This window comes from Bombina bombina, chromosome 5, assembly GCF_027579735.1.
Source record: "Bombina bombina isolate aBomBom1 chromosome 5, aBomBom1.pri, whole genome shotgun sequence".
NCBI lineage: Eukaryota > Metazoa > Chordata > Amphibia > Anura > Bombinatoridae > Bombina > Bombina bombina.
In genome coordinates this window covers 586,146,035-586,169,548 of record NC_069503.1, presented here as the reverse complement: position 1 = coordinate 586,169,548, position 23,514 = coordinate 586,146,035, and the positions used below count along the sequence as shown (strand labels likewise).

The window sequence follows — 23,514 nt, the reverse complement described above, 5'->3', positions numbered from 1 at the left end:
TTTTTTTTAGTGTTCTAAGAGGTGTATCTAGTTGATGTTCTATATTGGTACTCACAAGATAAACATAAAGACAAGCGTCCAGTGTAGACTCCGAACACACACTGCATTGGGTAAATGTCACTTTATACGTTGCTATACAGTTCTAAGATGATCACTTCACTTGGCACTCACAAGATAAAATATACACTGTATATGTCTATTGTGGGCTACAACTCCCACCATGCACTACTACTTGGCTAAATGTCACTTCCATTTCCTAGTATATCCAGTTCCCGGAGCACTTACTCAGTTCAAGTGAACACAATGTTATTTATATGACATACATGAACTAGCGCTGCATAGCTGTGAAAAAAATGTCAAAATGCATTGAGATAAGAGGCAGCCTTAGAAATTAGCATATGAGTTTTTTAAAATTGCATGCCCTATCTGAATCATGAAAGCATCATTTTGACTAAACTGTCCATTTAAAATTATCAATAATAAAAAAAAATATATACATTTGCTGCTCTTAGTTGAATCAAAGGATACCAATGAACAAAATATTTTTCTACAGCTAGAAACCTACATATTTTTGTGTAATGTGCTATTTAATATATATATATACAGGCAGTCCTTGGGTTACAGACATCCGACTTAAGTACAACTCGTACTTACATACAGAGAAAATAGAGCTTTATCGACAATCCTTCTTTCCAGGATAATCCAAAATACTGAAAATCCAATTGTCACAAGGACAGAAAGTGATGTGAAATTTTCTGAACAGGGGCACAGATAGCAAAACAAACTTTATCCTATGCTATCCAAAAAAAAAAAAAATGATTGGCTAGAGTTTCACCTAAAAAAAGTGCCTGTTCCAACTTAAATACAAATTCAACTTAAGAACAAACCTAAAGTCCCTATCTTGTACGTAACCCGGGGACTGCCTGTATATATATATATATATATACATACACACCACATAGAAAGTCTGGCACCGTTTTGCAAGCACACATCTATATTAAAATGTATATTAGTTACAGCATTTGGCCAAATGGTGATAGGCCCAGGACCACGTCAAGGTCTTTTCCTCCCTGGTTCCCTAACCTAAAGCCACACAATGCATGCATCCAGCCTAACATACTGAGATATAAGCAAGGGCGACACAGGCCCTTTGTAATTTCCCTAGAGACATACAAAACACAGAAATGAACTGCACTCTCATAGCAGACTGCATACACATATTTATATTTTCACTTTTTTTTTCTTCATCATTTTTCAATAATTTCTTTATTCTGTGATTAAATAGCTAGTTCAAACAGTCATCCACTGAAAGCCCTTTTTCTGCAAATATATATATATATATATCAGACATGTGCAGCTAAGAAAATGTAGTTGTGGATTAAATTTTCGTTCCAAATAGTCAGGGAAACAATTTATATTAATATCTTGAGATGTTAAATATCCCTTTAACATCTATTTTCTGTTTATTATGTTTAGATATGGACATTGGTTATTGGCTATGTGTTAGCAATCTCATTTAAGTGGAATGCTGACACCCAACGCTACCTCACAGCTATCTCTGTGCCTGTTTGGCTCATCCTGCTATTCCACTTAGGTAAGTAACCAGAGCATTTTTTACAATGTTTTTGCCCCTTTTATTTTCATGCTGATTGTAGTACGTCCATGTCCACCAATAAAACCGTGTAAGAAATCGGAATCATTGATGCTTATCTATTATCCCACAGCTCATCATTTTTCTTTTCTTACATGGGTGATTCCCGATTTCGTCTAAGATGTGTGCGGCACCGCCATTTGTTATCCTGGTTGGCATGGGGATCTGCTGTGAGCTGTGGGATAATAGACAATGTGCAATATATAGACGTGCACATTAACACGTAAGGACACGGGCACAGATATACAAAAGAGGAACACTCTAGATTGAGACACACGCTGCAAAAAGAATGATATGGATATGTCTTGCAGCAATATACACAATGAAAGTTATGTACACCAATTTGATTTAAGTCACAATTTGTTTTAAGCCACAGTTGATGCACTATATTTAGGTTATTTTCACATTTTGAGAGCAACAACCGGAAACATAACTAGATTAACCTCTTCCGGTTTGCATAGTGGAACGCAGGATATGCGTTCCACACACACTGTTTGGCGCCACCTCACTGAAAGCACATTAAGTTACACAGGTATTTGACATTGTTTAATCACTTTATCTTGTATATATGTTTGCTTATTGCACTTAGTTTTTATGCTGATGATGGGGAGGAAGTCCCTGAAAACGTTCCATTAAAGATTGTTAATTTTCTTCACTAAAAGACCTGAGAGTGCATCCGTTTGTTCAGGAATATATATATATATATGGACTATAGTAGTTTCTACACTGAGAGATAATTGAAGTGTCTGAGGGATTGTAAAAATAATGTAGATGTCTCTACCAGGTAACTAGGTATTGTCTGTACTAATACTTATATACAGTGTCTTTGCATACTTTATTATAAGTATAATCTGGAACAAAATGCCACTGTCCCCACTGATATCTCTAATGAGGAGTCAGTTTTCTGATATCCCTTTATCTACATAAATGTGTTTCTGTTACAAATATGTTCCATTATGCCAGGTCACTCAAATCTGTGAGAATTGTATACCTTATATTTTGCATACACATCAGCCGCAACAGTCCACTTTCCTTAAGGAATTTGCCCTTTACTTGTCACTCAGGAGGAAACTACTGTTTTTTACTCCTGAAGCTAAAAATAATATATACAAAATAGTGACAGTTTGTTTAGCGGCAGTCCCCAAACTAAAGTGTCAGTAAACCTAAAAAATAATGTTATATAATTCTGCACATAGTGCAGAATTCTATAACATTATATTAACGTTAGCTTTATACAACCTAATATTCCCTTTGATTTTTTTTTAAAAATGACCGTTTTTCAGACTCACTCTCTGTGCTCTTCTGAGCGGGTCTGTTTTTTTCACACAGCGCATCAGGCCAGTTGTATAGTCGCAGCCCGGCCCGACCGCGCCATTATACTCCGTGCAGCTCGCTCCTGCTCTGTTATGTGTACAGCATTTTCCTAACGGGACTTCAGCCATAACTACCCTTAGGCATCACAGGGACTCATCCCTAGCCTCTCCCTGAGGGACTCACGTTTTTTGCCATTATACTCAGTGCAGCTCGCTCCTGCTCTGTCTGACAGCAGGAGCGAGCTGCACTGAGTATAATGGCGCGGTCGGGCCGGGCTGTGACTTTACAGCTGGCCCGATGCGCTGTGTGATAAAAACAGACCCGCTCAGAAGAGCACAGAGAGCGGGTCTGAAAAACTGTCATTTTTTTTAAAAAAATCAAAGGGAATATTAGGTTGTATAAAGCTAACGTTAATATAATGTTGCACTATGTGCAGAATTATATAACATTATTTTTTAGTTTTACTGGCCCTTAAGTAAGCGTGAGCATAAATCTGGGGATTTATCACCTGAGGTAAATGTGCGAAATATTTCTTATGCTGATAACCTATAGGTTCAGATTTGATAACATCCTATATAACACCACAGCACATTCCTATGTGATCTGCAGTGTACCCAATATATAATTATATGTGCAATTTTATATTGTACTGAACATAATGCCATATGGTGCTATTACCATTCTATTTGCGCTAATAATACTTATTTATAAGTAAATTAAGCATTGTACTACCACCATTGCCAGGGGATGTAAACAGATAGTTTTTTTATATGTCAGTCTACATTTTATATAATGTTGTACTTTTCATGGCTTCTTCATCAGGATCTCTAATCTCTGAATGCCTTGTTTTGAGACATAGAGGTTTCTCGGATTCGGTTAGTGAATCTTTGATGCAGGCCAGAAAGCCTGCAACACAAATAATTTATTACTGGATTTGGAAGGCATTTCTTGAAGTGTGTTCTTCCAGAAGGTTTTCTGGGCATTCCCTTAAGATTCCTAGACTCCTTCGATTTTTCACTGGATGGCCTTGACAAGAGGTTGTTTAATAAATTCTAAAATATCAAATTTCTGTTTTATCTGTACTTTTTCATAGGAAAGTGGGCTAAACTTCCTGAGGTTCAGACTTTTGTCCAGGTGTTAGTTAGAATTAGGCCAATTGTGATTCCTATTTCTCCACCCTGGAATCTGAATCTACTATTTCTCTGCATGACAAGGTTCTTTGTTTGAACCAATGCATTCCATTGATATCTACTTTTATCTTGGAAAGTACTCTTTACTAATTAGCAATATCTTTGGCAAGGAGAGTTTCTGAGTTGTTAACCTTGTCTTGTGATCTCCATTTCTAATTATTCACAAGGAGAAATATACTTTGTACTAAATATGATTTCTTTCATGTAATTAACAAGAGTCCATGAGCTAGTGACGTATGGGATATACATTCCTTCCAGGAGGGGCAAAGTTTCCCAAACCTTAAAATGCCTATAAATACACCCCTCACCACACCCACAAATCAGTTTTACAAACTTTGCCTCCAAGGGAGGTGGTGAAGTAAGTTTGTGCTAGATTCTACGTTGATATGCGCTCCGCAGCAAGTTGGAGCCCGGTTTTCCTCTCAGCGTGCAGTGAATGTCACAGGGATGTGAAGAGAGTATTGCCTATTGAATGCAGTGATCTCCTTCTACGGGGTCTATTTCATAAGGTTCTTTGTTATCGGTCGTAGAGATTCATCTCTTACCTCCCTTTTCAGATCGACGATATACTCTTATATTTACCATTTCCTCTACTGATTCTCGTTTCAGTACTGGTTTGGCTTTCTACAAACATGTAGATGAGTGTCCTGGGGTAAGTAAGTCTTATTTTCTGTGACACTCTAAGCTATGGTTGGGCACTTTATTTATAAAGTTCTAAATATATGTATTCAAACATTTATTTGCCTTGACTCAGAATGTTCAACTTTCCTTATTTCCAGACAGTCAGTTTCATATTTGGGATTATGCATTGAATTATCATATTTTTTCTTACCTCAAAAATTTGACTTTTTTCCCTGTGGGCTGTTAGGCTCGCGGGGGCTGAAAATGCTTCATTTTATTGCGTCATTCTTGGCGCGGACTTTTTTGGCGCAAAAATTCTTTTCCGTTTCCGGCGTCATACGTGTCGCCGGAAGTTGCGTCATTTTTTGACGTTATTTTGCGCCAAAAATGTCGGCGTTCCGGATGTGGCGTCATTTTTGGCGCCAAAAGCATTTAGGCGCCAAATAATGTGGGCGTCTTATTTGGCGCTAAAAAATATGGGCGTCGCTTTTGTCTCCACATTATTTCAGTCTCATTTTTCATTTGCTTCTGGTTGCTAGAAGCTTGATGTTTGGCATTTTTTCCCATTCCTGAAACTGTCTTATAAGGAATTTGATCTATTTTGCTTTATATGTTGTTTTTTCTCTTACATATTGCAAGATGTCTCACGTTGCATCTGAGCCAGAAGATACTACAGGAAAACCACTGCCTGCTGGATCTACCAAAGCTAAGTGTATCTGCTGTAAACTTTTGGTAGCTATTCCTCCAGCTGTTGTTTGTAATAATTGTCATGACAAACTTGTTAAAGCAGATAATATTTCCTTTAGTGATGTACCATTGCCTGTTGCAGTTCCCTCAACATCTAAGGTGCAGAATGTTCCTGATAACATAAGAGATTTTGTTTCTGAATCCATAAAGAAGGCTTTGTCTGTTATTTCTCCTTCTAGTAAACGTAAAAAGTCTTTTAAATCTTCTCTCTCTACAGATGAATTTTTAAATGAACACCATCATTCTGATTCTTTGGACTCTTCTGGTTCAGAGGATTCTATCTCAGAGATTGATGCTGATAAATCTTCATATTTATTTAAGATAGAATTTATTCGCTCTTTACTTAAAGAAGTACTAATTGCTTTAGAAATAGAGGATTCTAGTCCTCTTGATACTAATTCTATACGTTTGGATAAGGTTTTTAAAGCTCCTGCGGTTATTCCAGAAGTCTTTCCTGTTCCTAATGCTATTTCTGCAGTAATTTCCAAGGAATGGGATAAATTGGGTAATTCATTTACTCCTTCTAAACGTTTTAAGCAATTATATCCTGTTCCGCCTGACAGGTTAGAATTTTGGGACAAAATCCCTAAAGTTGATGGGGCTATTTCTACCCTTGCTAAACGTACTACCATTCCTACGTCAGATGGTACCTCGTTTAAGGATCCTTTAGATAGAAAAATTGAATCTTTTCTAAGAAAAGCTTATCTATGTTCAGGTAATCTTCTTAGACCTGCTATATCATTGGCTGATGTTGCTGCAGCTTCAATTTTTTGGTTGGAAACTCTAGCGCAACAAGTAACAAATCGTGATTCTCATGATATTATTATTCTTCTCCAGCATGCTAATAATTTCATCTGTGATGCCATTTTTGATATTATTAGAGTTGATGTTAGGTTTATGTCTCTGGCTATCTTAGCCAGAAGAGCTTTATGGCTTAAGACCTGGAATGCTGATATGGCTTCTAAATCAACTCTACTTTCCATTTCTTTCCAGGGAAACAAATTATTTGGTTCTCAGTTGGATTCTATTATTTCAACTGTTACTGGTGGGAAAGGAACTTTTTTACCACAGGATAAAAAGTCTAAAGGTAAAAACAGGGCTAACAATCGTTTTCGTTCCTTTCGTTTCAACAAAGAACAAAAGCCTGATCCTTCGTCCTCAGGAGCAGTTTCAGTTTGGAAACCATCTCCAGTCTGGAATAAATCCAAGCCTGCTAGAAAGGCAAAGCCTGCTTCTAAGTTCACATGAAGGTACGGCCCTCATTCCAGTTCAGCTGGTAGGGGGCAGGTTACGTTTTTTCAAAGAAATTTGGATCAATTCTGTTCACAATCTTTGGATTCAGAACATTGTTTCAGAAGGGTACAGAATTGGTTTCAAGATGAGACCTCCTGCAAAGAGATTTTTTCTTTCCCATGTCCCAGTAAATCCAGTGAAAGCTCAAGCATTTCTGAATTGTGTTTCAGATCTAGAGTTGGCTGGAGTAATTATGCCAGTTCCAGTTCCGGAACAGGGGATGGGGTTTTATTCAAATCTCTTCATTGTACCAAAGAAGGAGAATTCCTTCAGACCAGTTCTGGATCTAAAATTATTGAATCGTTATGTAAGGATACCAACGTTCAAGATGGTAACTGTAAGGACTATATTGCCTTTTGTTCAGCAAGGGAATTATATGTCCACAATAGATTTACAGGATGCATATCTGCATATTCCGATTCATCCAGATCATTATCAGTTCCTGAGATTCTCTTTTCTAGACAAGCATTACCAATTTGTGGCTCTACCGTTTGGCCTTGCTACAGCTCCAAGAATTTTCACAAAGATTCTCGGTGCCCTTCTGTCTGTAATCAGAGAACAGGGTATTGTGGTATTTCCTTATTTGGACGATATCTTGGTACTTGCTCAGTCTTTACATTTAGCAGAGTCTCATACGAATCGACTTGTGTTGTTTCTTCAAGATCATGGTTGGAGGATCAATTTACCAAAAAGTTCTTTGATTCCTCAAACAAGGGTAACCTTTCTGGGTTTCCAGATAGATTCAGTGTCCATGACTCTGTCTTTAACAGACAAGAGACGTCTAAAATTGATTACAGCTTGTCGAAACCTTCAGTCTCAATCATTCCCTTCGGTAGCCTTATGCATGGAAATTCTAGGTCTTATGACTGCTGCATCGGACGCGATCCCCTTTGCTCGTTTTCACATGCGACCTCTTCAGCTCTGTATGCTGAACCAATGGTGCAGGGATTACACGAAGATATATCAATTAATATCTTTAAAACCGATTGTTCGACACTCTCTAACGTGGTGGACAGATCACCTTCGTTTAATTCAGGGGGCTTCTTTTGTTCTTCCGACCTGGACTGTAATTTCAACAGATGCAAGTCTCACAGGTTGGGGAGCTGTGTGGGGATCTCTGACGGCACAAGGAGTTTGGGAATCTCAGGAGGTGAGATTACCGATCAATATCTTGGAACTCCGTGCAGTTTTCAGAGCTCTTCAGTTTTGGCCTCTTCTGAAGAGAGAATCGTTCATTTGTTTTCAGACAGACAATGTCACAACTGTGGCATACATCAATCATCAAGGAGGGACTCACAGTCCTCTGGCTATGAAAGAAGTATCTCGAATTTTGGTTTGGGCGGAATCCAGCTCCTGTCTAATCTCTGCGGTTCATATCCCAGGTGTAGACAATTGGGAAGCGGATTATCTCAGTCGCCAAACGTTGCATCCGGGCGAATGGTCTCTTCACCCAGAGGTATTTCTTCAGATTGTTCAAATGTGGGGGCTCCCAGAGATAGATCTGATGGCCTCTCATCTAAACAAGAAACTTCCCAGGTATCTGTCCAGATCCCGGGATCCTCAGGCGGAGGCAGTGGATGCATTATCACTTCCTTGGAAGTATCATCCTGCCTATATCTTTCCGCCTCTAGTTCTTCTTCCAAGAGTAATCTCCAAGATTCTGAGGGAATGCTCGTTTGTTCTGCTAATAGCTCCGGCATGGCCTCACAGGTTTTGGTATGCGGATCTTGTCCGGATGGCATCTTGCCAACCATGGACTCTTCCGTTAAGACCAGACCTTCTGTCACAAGGTCCTTTTTTCCATCCGGATCTGAAATCCTTAAATTTAAAGGTATGGAGATTGAACGCTTGATTCTTGGTCAAAGAGGTTTCTCTGACTCCGTGATTAATACTATGTTACAGGCTCGTAAATCTGTATCTCGAGAGATATATTATAGAGTCTGGAAGACTTATATTTCTTGGTGTCTTTCTCATCATTTTTCTTGGCATTCTTTTAGAATACCGAGAATTTTACAGTTTCTTCAGGATGGTTTAGATAAGGGTTTGTCCGCAAGTTCTTTGAAAGGACAAATCTCCGCTCTTTCTGTTCTTTTTCACAGAAAGATTGCTATTCTTCCTGATATTCATTGTTTTGTACAAGCTTTGGTTCGTATAAAACCTGTCATTAAGTCAATTTCTCCTCCTTGGAGTTTGAATTTGGTTCTGGGAGCTCTTCAAGCTCCTCCGTTTGAACCTATGCATTCATTGGACATTAAATTACTTTCTTGGAAAGTTTTGTTCCTTTTGGCCATCTCTTCTGCTAGAAGAGTTTCTGAATTATCTGCTCTTTCTTGTGAGTCTCCTTTTCTGATTTTTCATCAGGATAAGGCGGTGTTGCGAACTTCTTTTGAATTTTTACCTAAAGTTGTGAATTCCAACAACATTAGTAGAGAAATTGTGGTTCCTTCATTATGTCCTAATCCTAAGAATTCTAAGGAGAAATCGTTGCATTCTTTGGATGTTGTTAGAGCTTTGAAATATTATGTTGAAGCTACGAAATCTTTCCGTAAGACTTCTAGTCTATTTGTTATCTTTTCCGGTTCTAGGAAAGGCCAGAAAGCTTCTGCCATTTCTTTGGCATCTTGGTTGAAATCTTTAATTCATCTTGCCTATGTTGAGTCGGGTAAACTTCCGCCTCAGAGAATTACAGCTCATTCTACTAGGTCAGTATCTACTTCCTGGGCGTTTAGGAATGAAGCTTCGGTTGACCAGATCTGCAAAGCAGCAACTTGGTCCTCTTTGCATACTTTTACTAAATTCTACCATTTTGATGTATTTTCTTCTTCTGAAGCAGTTTTTGGTAGAAAAGTTCTTCAGGCAGCGGTTTCAGTTTGAATCTTCTGCTTATGTTTTTTGTTAAACTTTATTTTGGGTGTGGATTATTTTCAGCAGGAATTGGCTGTCTTTATTTTATCCCTCCCTCTCTAGTGACTCTTGTGTGGAAAGATCCACATCTTGGGTAGTCATTATCCCATACGTCACTAGCTCATGGACTCTTGTTAATTACATGAAAGAAAACATAATTTATGTAAGAACTTACCTGATAAATTCATTTCTTTCATATTAACAAGAGTCCATGAGGCCCACCCTTTTTTGTGGTGGTTATGATTTTTTTGTATAAAGCACAATTATTCCAATTCCTTATTTTATATGCTTCGCACTTTTTTTCTTATCACCCCACTTCTTGGCTATTCGTTAAACTGATTTGTGGGTGTGGTGAGGGGTGTATTTATAGGCATTTTAAGGTTTGGGAAACTTTGCCCCTCCTGGAAGGAATGTATATCCCATACGTCACTAGCTCATGGACTCTTGTTAATATGAAAGAAATGAATTTATCAGGTAAGTTCTTACATAAATTATGTTTTTCCTCCTAAGGTAGTTTCAAAAGAAATCACCAATCAATAAATGGTTGTTCCTTCATTGTGTTCAGATCCTGCTAACTCTGAGTAGCAACTCTTACATTATCTTGAGGTAGCCAACGCTTTGAAGTTCTATCTCCAATACTACTCTGGTACACGTAAGGGGCAGAAAGCTACTAAGGTACCGGGAAAGTCACCTCCTAGTGTATTTAGCTCTTTTACAAGAGCAGTTGCAACATAATGAGTTTTTAAAAATTATACATCTTTTGCATGTCTTCCCTGTGTACTTTTTTCAGAGTTAATCGATTTGAGGTTTTGTTTATTTACAAGCAGCTTTTGTCAGGAAAGTCCTTCAGGCCACAGAGTCAGCTAAATAGGAACTGCCAGAAAAAAATGATCCCACTCTTTCCGTAACACAGACCATCAGCTTGGGTGTTAATCCCATATGTTATGGAGGACTGTGGACCATCATCATTTTACGAAAGAAAACTAAATTTATGCTTACCTGATAAATTATTTTCTTTCAGAATGATGATGGTCCACAGTTACAATGTTTGGGCAACAGTTCTAATGACACTTTGTCTTTCCTACGTATATGTTTCCTATTCTATACTTGGCTGTTCTTTAAACTGCAGAGAGATGGGAGTGATTTTAAGCTCTGATTTGGGTTCTTGACCTCCTCCTAGTGGCGGGTAAATATATGCCATATGTTATTGGGAACTGTGGACCATCATCATTCAGAAAGAAAAGAATTTATAAGGTAAGCATCAATGTTGTTTTTCTTTCATGATTCAGATAGAGCATACCATTTTAAACAACTTTCCAATGTTCTTCTATGATATAATTTGCTTAGTTCTCTTGGTATCCTTTCTTGAAAAGCATACCTAGGTAGGTTGAAAAGCTAGCTGCAGACTGGTGGCTGCACATATATGCCACTCGTCATTGGCTTACTGATGTGTTCAGCTAGCTCCCAATAGTGCATTGCTGCCCCTTCAACAAGGATACCAAGAGAAATTGATAATAGAAGTAAATTGGAAAATTGTTTTAAAATGTAGGCTCTATGAAAGAAAATGTGTAATTTCATGTCCCTTTAATTTTGACGTCCATAGTCACTTTAAAGTAGAAAAAAAAGACTGTAAACAATTAGAATAACAGAGATATGATAGCAGAAATAATTTAAGACTCTGTATTTCTGCGCCTAACTCCCTTCTTTTTCATTTCAGCATCAGTTGCTGGCTCCTGGAAAATTCCTGTCTTTCTTATAATAGTTTTTCTTATGACTGTTGGCGCCCTGCACGAGGGTCATAATGGTCATGAAACATCAGGTAAGTCTGTGAAAGCCAGGAAGGGGACATTACATACATAATGAAACCTATGGCACGGATGAATCATAGGGCAATACGAGATTGTTTAATAGTAAAAGTCCTACTCCCACTGACTGGATGTAACTTACCTTGATGTTTAAACAACTTCCTAGATTTATGGAACCTAGTACATCTTTATTAGTTCTGCCTATGGAGTTCAGTGTTCTCCCCAGTACCTTCTTAATGAGTGCATCACTCGGCTGATATTACTGACCATCAGCTAAAATTTTATACAAAATAAGGTAAAATTAGCTAATATTTAAAAATGTAAAATGTTTATTTCTCAAATTATCTTAAAATACATTTATGTTAAATTATGAAATGAATTTGTGGTTTAGGTAGCAGAAAATATTTTATCATTAAACATTATTACGGTGCTCCCACGTGGCTACTTTATAATGCAACCCGGCTGGCAAAATTTTCTGTGGAGAACATTGGAGTTCATATAATAATTCATGAATTGATGTAAAGGGACAATAAACAACTTGAGATTTGTATATACAATGTTTCTTTATGCATAATGAAACTACCTTGTAATATAGTTTTATTATCTATTTTGCCCCCTTTTCATGTAACTCAGCTCTGAAAATTGAGCAATTTCTAATACTCAGAACTTGAAATGCACCTGCTGACTTTTCAAGGCTAACTCTGCTGGATATCTGTCCATAATTGTATTTAACAGATAACAACTGCAAACAAATGCATTTTATACTAACTTTATGACCAGGGCAAACCTTGTTGTCTTCTGACTAAAGCCCAGACTGGCTCCTCCAAATAAGGTAAATGGTGGTTGGAGTTTTGATATTGATAAATAATTGCAGGAAAAAAGTATGTTCATTTGTTTTAAAAACGTTAAGACTTGGCTGATATGTTATTCTGTAGCACACAACAGAATTGTCTTGTAATTACAAGGTGTATACTGTCCCTTTAAAATCTCATAGAAGATTCTAGCCTGTGCAAGCAGTCTGACAGGTAGTGTAGTAGGGATTTATTTCCTTTAAATTTGATTATTTTTGATAATTTGGTTAAAGGGCTATTATAGTAAAATAAAATAAAAAAATGACATGCTCTAATTTGTTAGCAATCATGCACCTCTGTGTTTTTACTCCCCCCCCCCCCTCTCAAAAAAATAAAGTTAACAATATTGTAGAAGTTCTGTTCAGGTCCCGCAGAGCACCATCCATCTCAGTAACTAGTGCTGATGATTGGATCAGTGGCAGTTTCTACTTGGGACCATCAGTGTTCTGTGGGTTGTGAGCAGTACTTTTACTATCGGCTAGATTTAGAGTTTTGTCGGTAACGACCCGCGTAGCTAACGCTGGCTTTTTTCTGGCCGCACCTTTAAAATAACTCTGGTATTGAGAGTCCACAGAATGGCTGCGTTAGGCTCCAAAAAGGGAGCGTACAGGCATATTTAACGCCACTGCAACTCTCGATACCAGAGTTGCTTACGGAAGCGGCCAGCTTAAAAAACGTGCTCGTGCACGATTCCCCCATAGAAAACAATGGGGCTGTTTGAGCTGGAAAAAAACCTAACACCTGCAAAAAAGCCGCGTTCAGCTCCTAACGCAGCCCCATTGTTTGCTATGGGGAAACACTTCCTACGTCTGCACCTAACACTCTAGCATGTCCCCCGAGTCTAAACACCCCTAACCTTAAACTTATTAACCCCTAATCTGCCGCCCCCGCTATCGCTGACCCCTGCATATTATTATTAACCCCTAATCTGCCGCTCCGTAAACCGCCGCTACTTACATTATCCCTATGTACCCCTAATCTGCTGCCCTAACATCGCCGACCCCTATATTATATTTATTAACCCCTAATCTGCCCCCCACAACGTCGCCTCCACCTGCCTACACTTATTAACCCCTAATCTGCCGAGCGGACCGCACCGCTATTATAATAAAGTTATTAACCCCTAATCCGCCTCACTAACCCTATAATAAATAGTATTAACCCCTAATCTGCCCTCCCTAACATCGCCGACACCTAACTTCAAACATTAACCCCTAATCTGCCGACTGGAGCTCACCGCCATTCTAATAAATGTATTAACCCCTAAAGCTAAGTCTAACCCTAACACTAACACCCCCCTAAGTTAAATATAATTTAAATCTAACGAAATTAATTAACTCTTATTAAATAAATTATTCCTATTTAAAGCTAAATACTTACCTGTAAAATAAATCCTAATATAGCTACAATATAAATTTTAATTATATTATAGCTATTTTAGGATTTATATTTATTTTACAGGTAACTTTGTATTTATTTTAACCAGGTACAATAGCTATTAAATAGTTAAGAACTATTTAATAGCTAAAATAGTTAAAATAATTACAAATTTACCTGTAAAATAAATCCTAACCTAAGTTACAATTAAACCTAACACTACACTATCAATAAATAAATTAAACAAAATACCTACAATTACCTACAATTAAACCTAACACTACACTATCAATAAATGAATTAAATACAATATCTACAAATAAATACAATTAAATAAACTAACTAAAGTACAAAAAATAAAAAAGAACTAAGTTACAAAAAATAAAAAAATATTTACAAACATTAGAAAAATATTACAACAATTTTAAACTAATTACACCTACTCTAAGCCCCCTAATAAAATAACAAAGCCCCCCAAAATAAAAAAATGCCCTACCCTATTCTAAATTACAAAAGTTCAAAGCTCTTTTACCTTACCAGCCCTGAACAGGGCCCTTTGCGGGGCATGCCCCAAAGAATTCAGCTCTTTTGCCTGTAAAAAAAACACATACAATACCCCCCCCCCCCCAACATTACAACCCTCCACCCACATACCCCTAATCTAACCCAAACCCCCCTTAAATAAACCTAACACTAAGCCCCTGAAGATCTTCCTACCTTGTCTTCACCTCACCGGGTATCACACCGATCCATCCTGGCTCCGATATCTTCATCCAACCCAAGAGGGGGCTAGACATCCATCATCCGACGGCTGAAGAAGTCCAGAAGAGGCTCCAAAGTCTTCATCCTATCCGGGAAGAAGAGTACATCCGGACCGGCAACCATCTTCTTCCAAGCGGCATCTTCTATCTTCATCCGATGAGGACCGGCTCCATCTTGAAGACCTCCACCGTGGACCCATCTTCTTCCGACGACGACTTCCCGACGAATGACGGTTCCTTTAAGGGACGTCATCCAAGATGGCGTCCCTCGAATTCCGATTGGCTGATAGGATTCTATCAGCCAATCGGAATTAAGGTAGGAAAATTCTGATTGGCTGATGGAATCAGCCAATCAGAATCAAGTTCAATCCGATTGGCTGATTCAATCAGCCAATCAGATTGAGCTCGCATTCTATTGGCTGTTCCGATCAGCCAATAGAATGCGAGCTCAATCTGATTTATTGGGGAAATTGATGTTTTTCCAATACCTAAAAGGTTTACAGAAATTATTAATAAGGAATGGGATAGACCAGGAGTGCCGTTCTCTTCCCCTCCTATTTTTAGTAAAATGTTTCCAATAGACACCACCACACGGGACTTATGGCAGACAGTCCCTAAGGTGGAGGGAGCAGTTTCTACTCTAGCAAAGCGTACTACTATCCCTGGCGAGGACAGTTGTGCTTTTTTAGATCCAATGGATAAAAAATTAGAAGGTTACCTTAAGAAAATATTTATTCAACAAGGTTTTATCCTACAGCCCCTTGCATGCATTGCCCCTGTCACTGCTGCTGCGGCGTACTGGTTTGAGTCTCTGGAAGAGGCTTTACAGCTAGCGACTCCATTGGATGACATACTTGGCAAACTTAGAGCACTTAAGCTAGCCAATTCTTTTGTTTCTGATGCCATTGTTCATTTGACTAAACTAACGGCTAAGAATTCTGGTTTTGCTATACAGGCGCACAGAGCGCTATGGCTTAAATCATGGTCAGCTGACGTGACTTCAAAATCTAAGCTACTTAACATTCCCTTCAAGGGGCAGACCCTATTCGGGCCTGGTTTGAAGGAGATTATTGCTGATATCACTGGAGTAAAAGCCCTTACTCAGGACAGGTCCAAATCTAGGGCCAAACAGTCTAATTTTCGTGCCTTTCGAAACTTCAAGGCAGGTGCAGCATCAACTTCCTCTAATGCTAAACAAGAGGGAACTTTTGCTCAATCCAAGACGGTCTGGAGACCAAACCAGACCTGGAAAAAAGGTAAGCAGGCAAAAAAGCCTGCTGCTGCCTCTAAGACAGCATGAAGGAACGGCCCCCTATCCGGTAACGGATCTAGTAGGGGGCAGACTTTCACTCTTCGCCCAGGCATGGGCAAGATATGTTCAGGATCCCTGGGGGCGTTGGAAATTATATCCCAGGGATATCTTCTGGACTTCAAAGCTTCCCCCCCAAAAGGGAGATTTCACCTTTCACAATTATCTGCAAACCAGATAAAGAGAGAGGCATTCTTACACTGTGTACGAGACCTCCTAGTTATGGGAGTGATCCATCCAGTTTCAAAGCAGGAACAGGGACAGGGTTTTTACTCAAATCTGTTTGTGGTTCCCAAAAAAGAGGGAACCTTCAGACCAATTTTGGATCTAAAGATCTTAAACAAATTCCTCAAAGTTCCATCATTCAAGATGGAAACTATTCGTCCCATCCTACCAATGATCCAGGAGGGTCAATATATAACTACAGTGGATCTAAAGGATGCTTATCTTCACATTCCGATACACAAAGATCATCATCGGTTTCTCAGGTTTGCCTTTCTAGACAGGCATTACCAGTTTGTAGATCTTCCCTTTGGATTAGCTACAGCCCCAAGAATCTTTACAAAGGTTCTAGGGTCGCTTCTGGCGGTCCTAAGGCCGCGGGGCATAGCAGTAGCCCCTTATTTAGACGACATCCTGATACAGGCGTCAAACTTCCAAATTGCCAAGTCTCATACGGACGTAGTACTGGCATTTCTGAGGTAGCATGGGTGGAAAGTGAACGAGGAAAAGAGTTCTCTATACCCACTCACAAGAGTTTCCTTTCTAGGGACTCTGATAGATTCTGTAGAAATGACGATTTACCTGACGGAGTACAGGTTATCAAAGCTTCTAAATTCCTGCCGGGTTCTTCATTCCATTTCGCGCCCTTCGGTGGCTCAGTGTATGGAAGTAATCAGCTTAATGGTAGCGGCAATGGACATAGTGCCGTTTGCACGCTTACATCTCAGACCGCTGCAACTATGCATGCTCAGTCAGTGGAACGGGGATTACACAGATTTGTCCCCTCAACTGAATCTGGACCAAGAGACCAGGGATTCTCTTCTCTGGTGGCTATCTCAGGTCCATCTGTCCAAAGGTATGACCTTTCGCAGGCCAGATTGGACAATTGTAACAACAGATGCCAGCCTTCTAGGTTGGGGTACAGTCTGGAACTCCCTGAAGGCTCAGGGATCGTGGACTCAGGAGGAGTCTCTCCTTCCAATAAATATTCTGGAACTAAGAGCGATATTCAATGCTCTTCAGGCTTGGCCTCAGCAACTCTGAGGTACATCAGATTTCAGTCGGACAACATCACGACTGTAGCTTACATCAACCATCAAGGGGGAACAAAAAGTTCCCTAGCGATGTTAGAAGTTTCAAAAATAATTCGCTGGGCAGAGATTCACTCTTACCACTTATCAGCTATCCATATCCCAGGTGTAGAGAACTGGGAGGCGGACTTTCTAAGTCGTCAGACTTTTCATCCGGGAGAGTGGGAACTCCATCCGGAGGTGTTTGCACAACTGATTCATCGTTGGGGCAAACCAGAACTGGATCTCATGGCGTCTCGCCAGAACGCCAAGCTTATGTGTTTCCACCGTTTCCTCTGCTCCCTCGACTGATTGCCAAGATCAAGCAGGAGAGAGCATCTGTGTTTCTGATAGCACCTGCGTGGCCACGCAGGACCGGGTATGCAGATCTAGTGGACATGTCATCCTTTCCACCATGGTCTCTGCCTCTGAGAGAGGACCTTCTACTTCAGGGTCGTTTCAACCATCCAAATCTAATTTCTCTGAGACGGACTGCCTGGAGATTGAACGCTTGATTTTATCAAAGCGTGGCTTCTCCGAGTCAGTTATCGATACCTTAATACAGGCACGAAAGCCTGTCACCAGGAGAATTTACCATAAGAATTATTGGTGTGAATCCAAAGGTTACTCATGGAGTAAGGTCAGGATTCCCAGGATATTATCTTTTCTCCAAGAAGGTTTGGAAAAAGGATTGTCAGCTAGTTCCTTAAAGGGACAGATTTCTGCTCTGTCTATTCTTTTGCACAAGCGTCTGGCAGATGTTCCAGACGTTCAGGCATTTTGTCAGGCTTTAGTTAGAATCAAGCCTGTGTTTAGACCTGTTGCTCCACCATGGAGCTTAAATTTGGTTCTTAAGGTTCTTCAAGGAGTTCCGTTTGAACCTCTTCATTCCATAGATATCAAACATTTATCTTGGAAAGTTTTTTGTTTTTTTTTGGTAGCTATTTCCTCGGCTCGTAGAGTCTCCGAGCTATCTGCCTTACAATGTGATTCTCCTTCTCTGATTTTTCATACGGATAAAGTAGTCCTGCGTACCAAACCTGGGTTCTTACCTAAGGTGGTATCTAACAAGAATATCAATCAAGAGATTGTTGTTCCATCCTTGTGTCGTAATCCTTCTTCGAAGAAGGAATGTCTATTACACAATTTGGACGTGGTCCGTGCTTTAAAGTTTTACTTACAAGCTACTAAAGATTTCGTCAAACATCTGCTTTGTTTGTTGTCTACTCTGGACAGAGGAGAGGTCAAAAGGCTTCGGCAACCTCTCTTTCTTTTTGGCTAAGAAGCATAATCCGCTTAGCCTATGAGACTGCTGGACAGCAGCTTCCTGAAAAGATTACAGCTCATTCCACTAGAGCTGTGGCTTCCACTTGGGCCTTTAAAAATGAGGCTTCTGTTGAACAGATTTGCAAGGCGGCGACTTGGTCTTCGGTTTATACTTTTTCAAAATTTTGCAAATTTTATACTTTTGCTTCTTCGGAGGCTATATTTGGGAGAAAGGTTTTATAGGCAGTGGTTTCTTCCATTTAAGTACCTGCCTTGTCCCTCCCTTCATCCGTGTACTTTAGCTTTGGTATTGGTATCCCACAAGTAATGGATGATCCGTGGACTGGATACACCTTACAAGAGAAAACACAATTTATGCTTACCTGATAAATGTATTTCTCTTGTGGTGTATCCAGTCCACGGCCCGCCCTGTCGTTTTAAGGCAGGTAATTTTTAAATTTAAACTACAGTTACCACTGCACCATATGGTTCCTCCTTTCTCGGCTTGTTTTCGGTCGAATGACTGGCTATGACAGTAAGGGGAGGAGCTATATTACAGCTCTGCTGTGAGTGTCCTCTTGCAACTTCCTGTTGGGAATGAGAATATCCCACAAGTAATGGATGATCCGTGGACTGGATACACCACAAGAGAAATAAATTTATCAGGTAAGCATAAATTGTGTTTTTAATCCTGGCAGCCGCTCCAACACTTCCTCCGCACATCGCAAGCCGTCTTCGCGAGCCAAAATGACGAATCCGGCTTCCTCCAATCACAATGTTGCATCAGGCCAAGATTCCCCCGAGGGGGAATCTGTGATTGGAGGAAGCTGGATTCGTAACTTCTGACGTCTGCAGAGGTTTCCGACGGTTGGGGGAATCGCTCGAGAGGCTGCCAGGATTAAAAGGTAAGTTTTTGATGAAAACGAGTGAAATGTCAATTTTGATGAATTAAAGTGCCCTTGTTTTTAATAGGATTATTAAAAACCCGGGCACTAATTCATCAAAATTGACATTCACTTTAACCCCTTTGCTGGGTGCAGGGTTGCTAGTGTTAAAATTACATCCTCTAACAAATTAGTGTATATCATTTTTTTACTATAATGGCCTTTACCCAATGAAGTAAAAAAGTGATTTGTGGGATAAGCGCTCTGGGAAGAGTTGACCAAATAAAATTATTAGTGTAAATAAAAGTAATAAAAGTAATTAGTGTAAATGAGTGATGAAAAACCAAATTTCATAAAGTTAGAACATTTAATATATATCAGCAATATGCAAACAGATTATAAAATGGAAGAGAAACTAAAACAATAAATATACATATAGCGATGCCGGCATCAAGTCTAAAAAATTAATTAAAAGTTAATGTTGATAATATGAAATGAACGATAGTAATAAAAACTAGTAAATTAAATTCACTAGCAGACCAGTAGGCAAATACACATTATAATAATAGCAATTGCTTATAACCTAGCACATTGACAAAAGCAACATTTGGTTAAAAAACAAATATAAGCTATACTTATACTACTTGCGTCCGGATGCAAATAAGATTCGCTGTGCACAGACTATTGTTTGGTAGTCCTGGAACCGGGAGAAAGGACAAAGTTACAGACCCGGTGACGTGTCCGTTGGAAGCAATTGTGAGAGAGAGCCGTTGTTTGTGACGTCGCGTCACCTGACCGATTAGAATTGTCCAATGATTACCAGAAGAAAGATATTTTGTATCCGTTTGAATAGCTGTCACTGAAGAAACTTTGTATTACTTCACTGATTCGGCTTAGTTTAAAAGAATAGTATTATATCGGGCTGTCTCTGACAACGGATCCATTTATTTTTCTGCTTCCTTAGGATTCTAAGATGATAGATGAAACAGCTGACAGAGGCAACATAAAGTCCGTAGGTGCAGGAACCTTCAGATTTTTTCGTATGGTTTGTTCAGGTGGTTTGTTTCAGGGGGAATAACAACAAACAATGACCCTGATAGTGAAAGCTCCAGACAGAGTAAAAGCACACAGGAATTATTCATATGTCTAACTCTAAGTAATATTAGGAGATAGAGATGAACCTGTATATGTGCAAATAGAACACAGTATAGGAGTATTATCCACCAATAATAGCAATTATAAATGCACACAGGAATTATTCATGTCTAACTCTAATATATTATAGAGATAGAGATGAACCTATATAGGTGCAACAGTAGTAGTGAGTGGTGCCCACCGATAGTAAGCAAATTCTACGCATTTCGGCAGACTCAACTGCCTTTATCAAGATCTTACCCAATGAGAAAAAGGCAGAAACTTCAAATCAAATGTTCAACAAGAAAATCTTGCTACTGTACTTCCCTCTTGTTGTTTCAATAAACTCAAAATGTAATGCCCCATGCTAATTGCAATGCTAATTTTGCATACTAAACAAAAATATTTTGTATGATACTTTAATTATTTTACCTGCTTTTTCTGTAACCGAACTTTGTGATTTTCTTTTTTTCCCATTGTGTTCCAGTCTGTCAGACTAGAGTTGTTGATTTCGTTAGTAAATTTTTTTCTGCTGTGAGTGGAGAAAATGCAACATACTGAAAACAACAGTTAGTTGTGTGTGTAGGTGATACAAAAAAAAAATAGAAAAAAAAATAGAAATGAAGTGCAATTGGTCTGCCACACTTAAAATTTGTACAGAACAAATTTTTAGAATGTTAAAGTGATGGTAAACTTAATTGTTTTTATTTACAATATTTGTAATCATAAAGTAAAACATTTGTACTTTGATTCATGAAAGGCTTTGTAAACTTTTTTTTTTTTTATAATTACTCTTTCATGATTTCAGATATTCTGCCATTTCTCTTCCCTTAACGGATACTCTATTTCTTTCTTCAGTGACGATTCATGCTGTTGCTAATCAGATCGTGGCGCCTTTGTCGTCCAGCAAGTAAATAATAACACCCCTGGTTTTGAACACGAAAAGTGGAGTAAAACGATTGGCTACAGCCTGAATCGTCACTGAAGTAAGAAATAGAGTATCTGTTAAGGTAGAATGAACTGCCGAATATCTGAAAACATGAAAGGGTAATTATTTAAAAAAAAAAGTGTTTTCATGTTTACAGAGCCTTTCATGAATGAAAGTGCCAATGTTTTACTTTATGATTACAAATATTGTACCTAAAAACGATTAAGTTTACCATCACTTTTTAAAGCTAAGGTTTGCTTTACCAATCAGAGCTTGTCTGTCAACAAGTGTGACTTTAAGTGACATTAGTCAAAGCCAAATAAAAATGGTGAAGTTTTTCAGACAGGATTTAGGAGGTATAATGCTATTTTAGGATTTATTGCTACCAGGTCAGTGAGTTAAAAGGACAGGAAACCCTTTTTTTTTCCTTTCATGATTCAGATAGAGCATACAATTTTAAACATTTTATATGTGCAGCCAACAATCAGCAAATAGCACACATGTGCTGAGGCTACCTAGCTATGCCTTTCAACAATGGATACCTAAATAATGAAGCTGATTAGATAATAGAAGTAAATTGGGAAGTTGTTTAAAATAGTATGCTCTATCTGAATCATGAAAGAAAAAAAAAATGGGTTTCCTGTCCCTTAAAAGTAATTGCAGTATATATCACTTTTTTTTTCTTCTCTATATTATGTTGTCTTTTGATTTCTCCCAACAAGTTTTGCTATTTATAAGCCTAGCAATAGATTATCAGTCTTGTATGTAGATCTGCAATTCTGGCTATAAATAATGTTTATTATCCTCCTCTGTACAATATCACTTGATACAACCAATGTTTCTCCTGTTTCTTTCAGGTACTGTGCTACCTGGACACATGATCACCATAGCTGCTTCAACCATTGCTATGGCAATATCAATTACAGGATTTGAGGAACACCAGGAAGAGCACACTGCAGCACAATCTGCAGGTGATTACAAATTCAGTAATACAGTATTTGTAGTAACGTGGGTAGGTATCCCTTAGACCAGGGGTGGGCAACTATCGGCCTTCCAGATGTTATGAGCTACATCTCCCATGATCCTTTGCCAGCATTATGGCTGAAAGAGCATTATGGGAGATGAAGTCCATAACATCTGGAGGGCCAATAATTGCCCTCCCCTGCCTTAGACGCTGTTCTGTAGCCTTGCTTGTATCTGAAAGTAGTATCTCCAGTTTACTGTTCAAAAATAAATATGGTACTAAACCAAGATCCTACTGATGACTGCTGAATTTCATATTTTAGCCGCATATTTGTGTTTGTTTCTTAAAGGTATCTGCATACAACTTGTTTGCACACTCACTAAATATTTGTGACTTATCCATTCTCCCACAATCTTGACAATTGACATTTCAGAAAGAAAAATGTAATTTGGTCTCTGAGCTCACAAAATGGCCACTTTACTTTAGCTTCTCTACCACCACCCTCCATAACAGTCTATAAGAAGAACCATGCAAAAACATTGCATGCACTCTTGGGTGATTTTTGGCTTCATTTTCAATACCACTACAATCCATTTGAATACCCATCAATTCAATTTGTGTCAGGGTTTTTTCCTGACTTGTTTGCCATGTGCTGCTGGCAGCCATTTTACTCACCTCTCTTCCTGACTTGGTGCATTGTGGGGGATGCTGCTCACTTCCTGCACTTCCTTTTATGGCCAGACTGGTATACATCATCCATGTGAGACAGGATGCAGTCTCAGAATTGTGATGTCATCACTTATTATTTAAAGGGCCTCTGTTCAGTATGCTTTGTCCTTGCGTTGTCTCAGACCTGTTTGTAAGAGCTCCTGTGTATTACCTGGCTGTCTGACGTCCTTCCTGGTTCCTGATCCCTGGCTTGTTCCTGACTCTGCTGTTCTCCTTGTTCCTGATTCCGGCTCGTCTGACTACTCGCTTTGGCTCCTGACTCGGCTTGTCTGACTACCAGCTCTGGTTTTGATTCCTGGCTTGTTATTTGACTTCTGGACTTTTTATTATTTTTTGCTATTAATAAAGGTGTGATTATTTTTGCACTTCTCGTCTCAGTCTGATTCCTGGCACCCTGACATTACGCAAGGACCATGAATCCTGATGGTGCTAATAATCCACCTTTACCTGCCATAATTTCCAGGATGGATGAACAGGATCATCGCTTGGATCAA

General features: G+C 39.0%; 1 protein-coding gene across 2 annotated transcripts in view; it reads left to right on the top strand.

The window, feature by feature from the left end:
- LOC128660611 (transmembrane protein 245) overlaps window positions 1-23,514 on the top strand; it is a 252,964-nt gene that overhangs the window by 56,196 nt on the left and 173,254 nt on the right. For both annotated transcript variants that reach the window (XM_053714539.1, XM_053714538.1), the window contains exons 2-4: window positions 1,477-1,594; window positions 11,438-11,539; window positions 22,185-22,298. In XM_053714539.1, coding sequence (XP_053570514.1) covers window positions 1,477-1,594; window positions 11,438-11,539; window positions 22,185-22,298 — 334 coding nt within the window. The remainder of the gene's footprint in view (window positions 1-1,476; window positions 1,595-11,437; window positions 11,540-22,184; window positions 22,299-23,514) is intronic.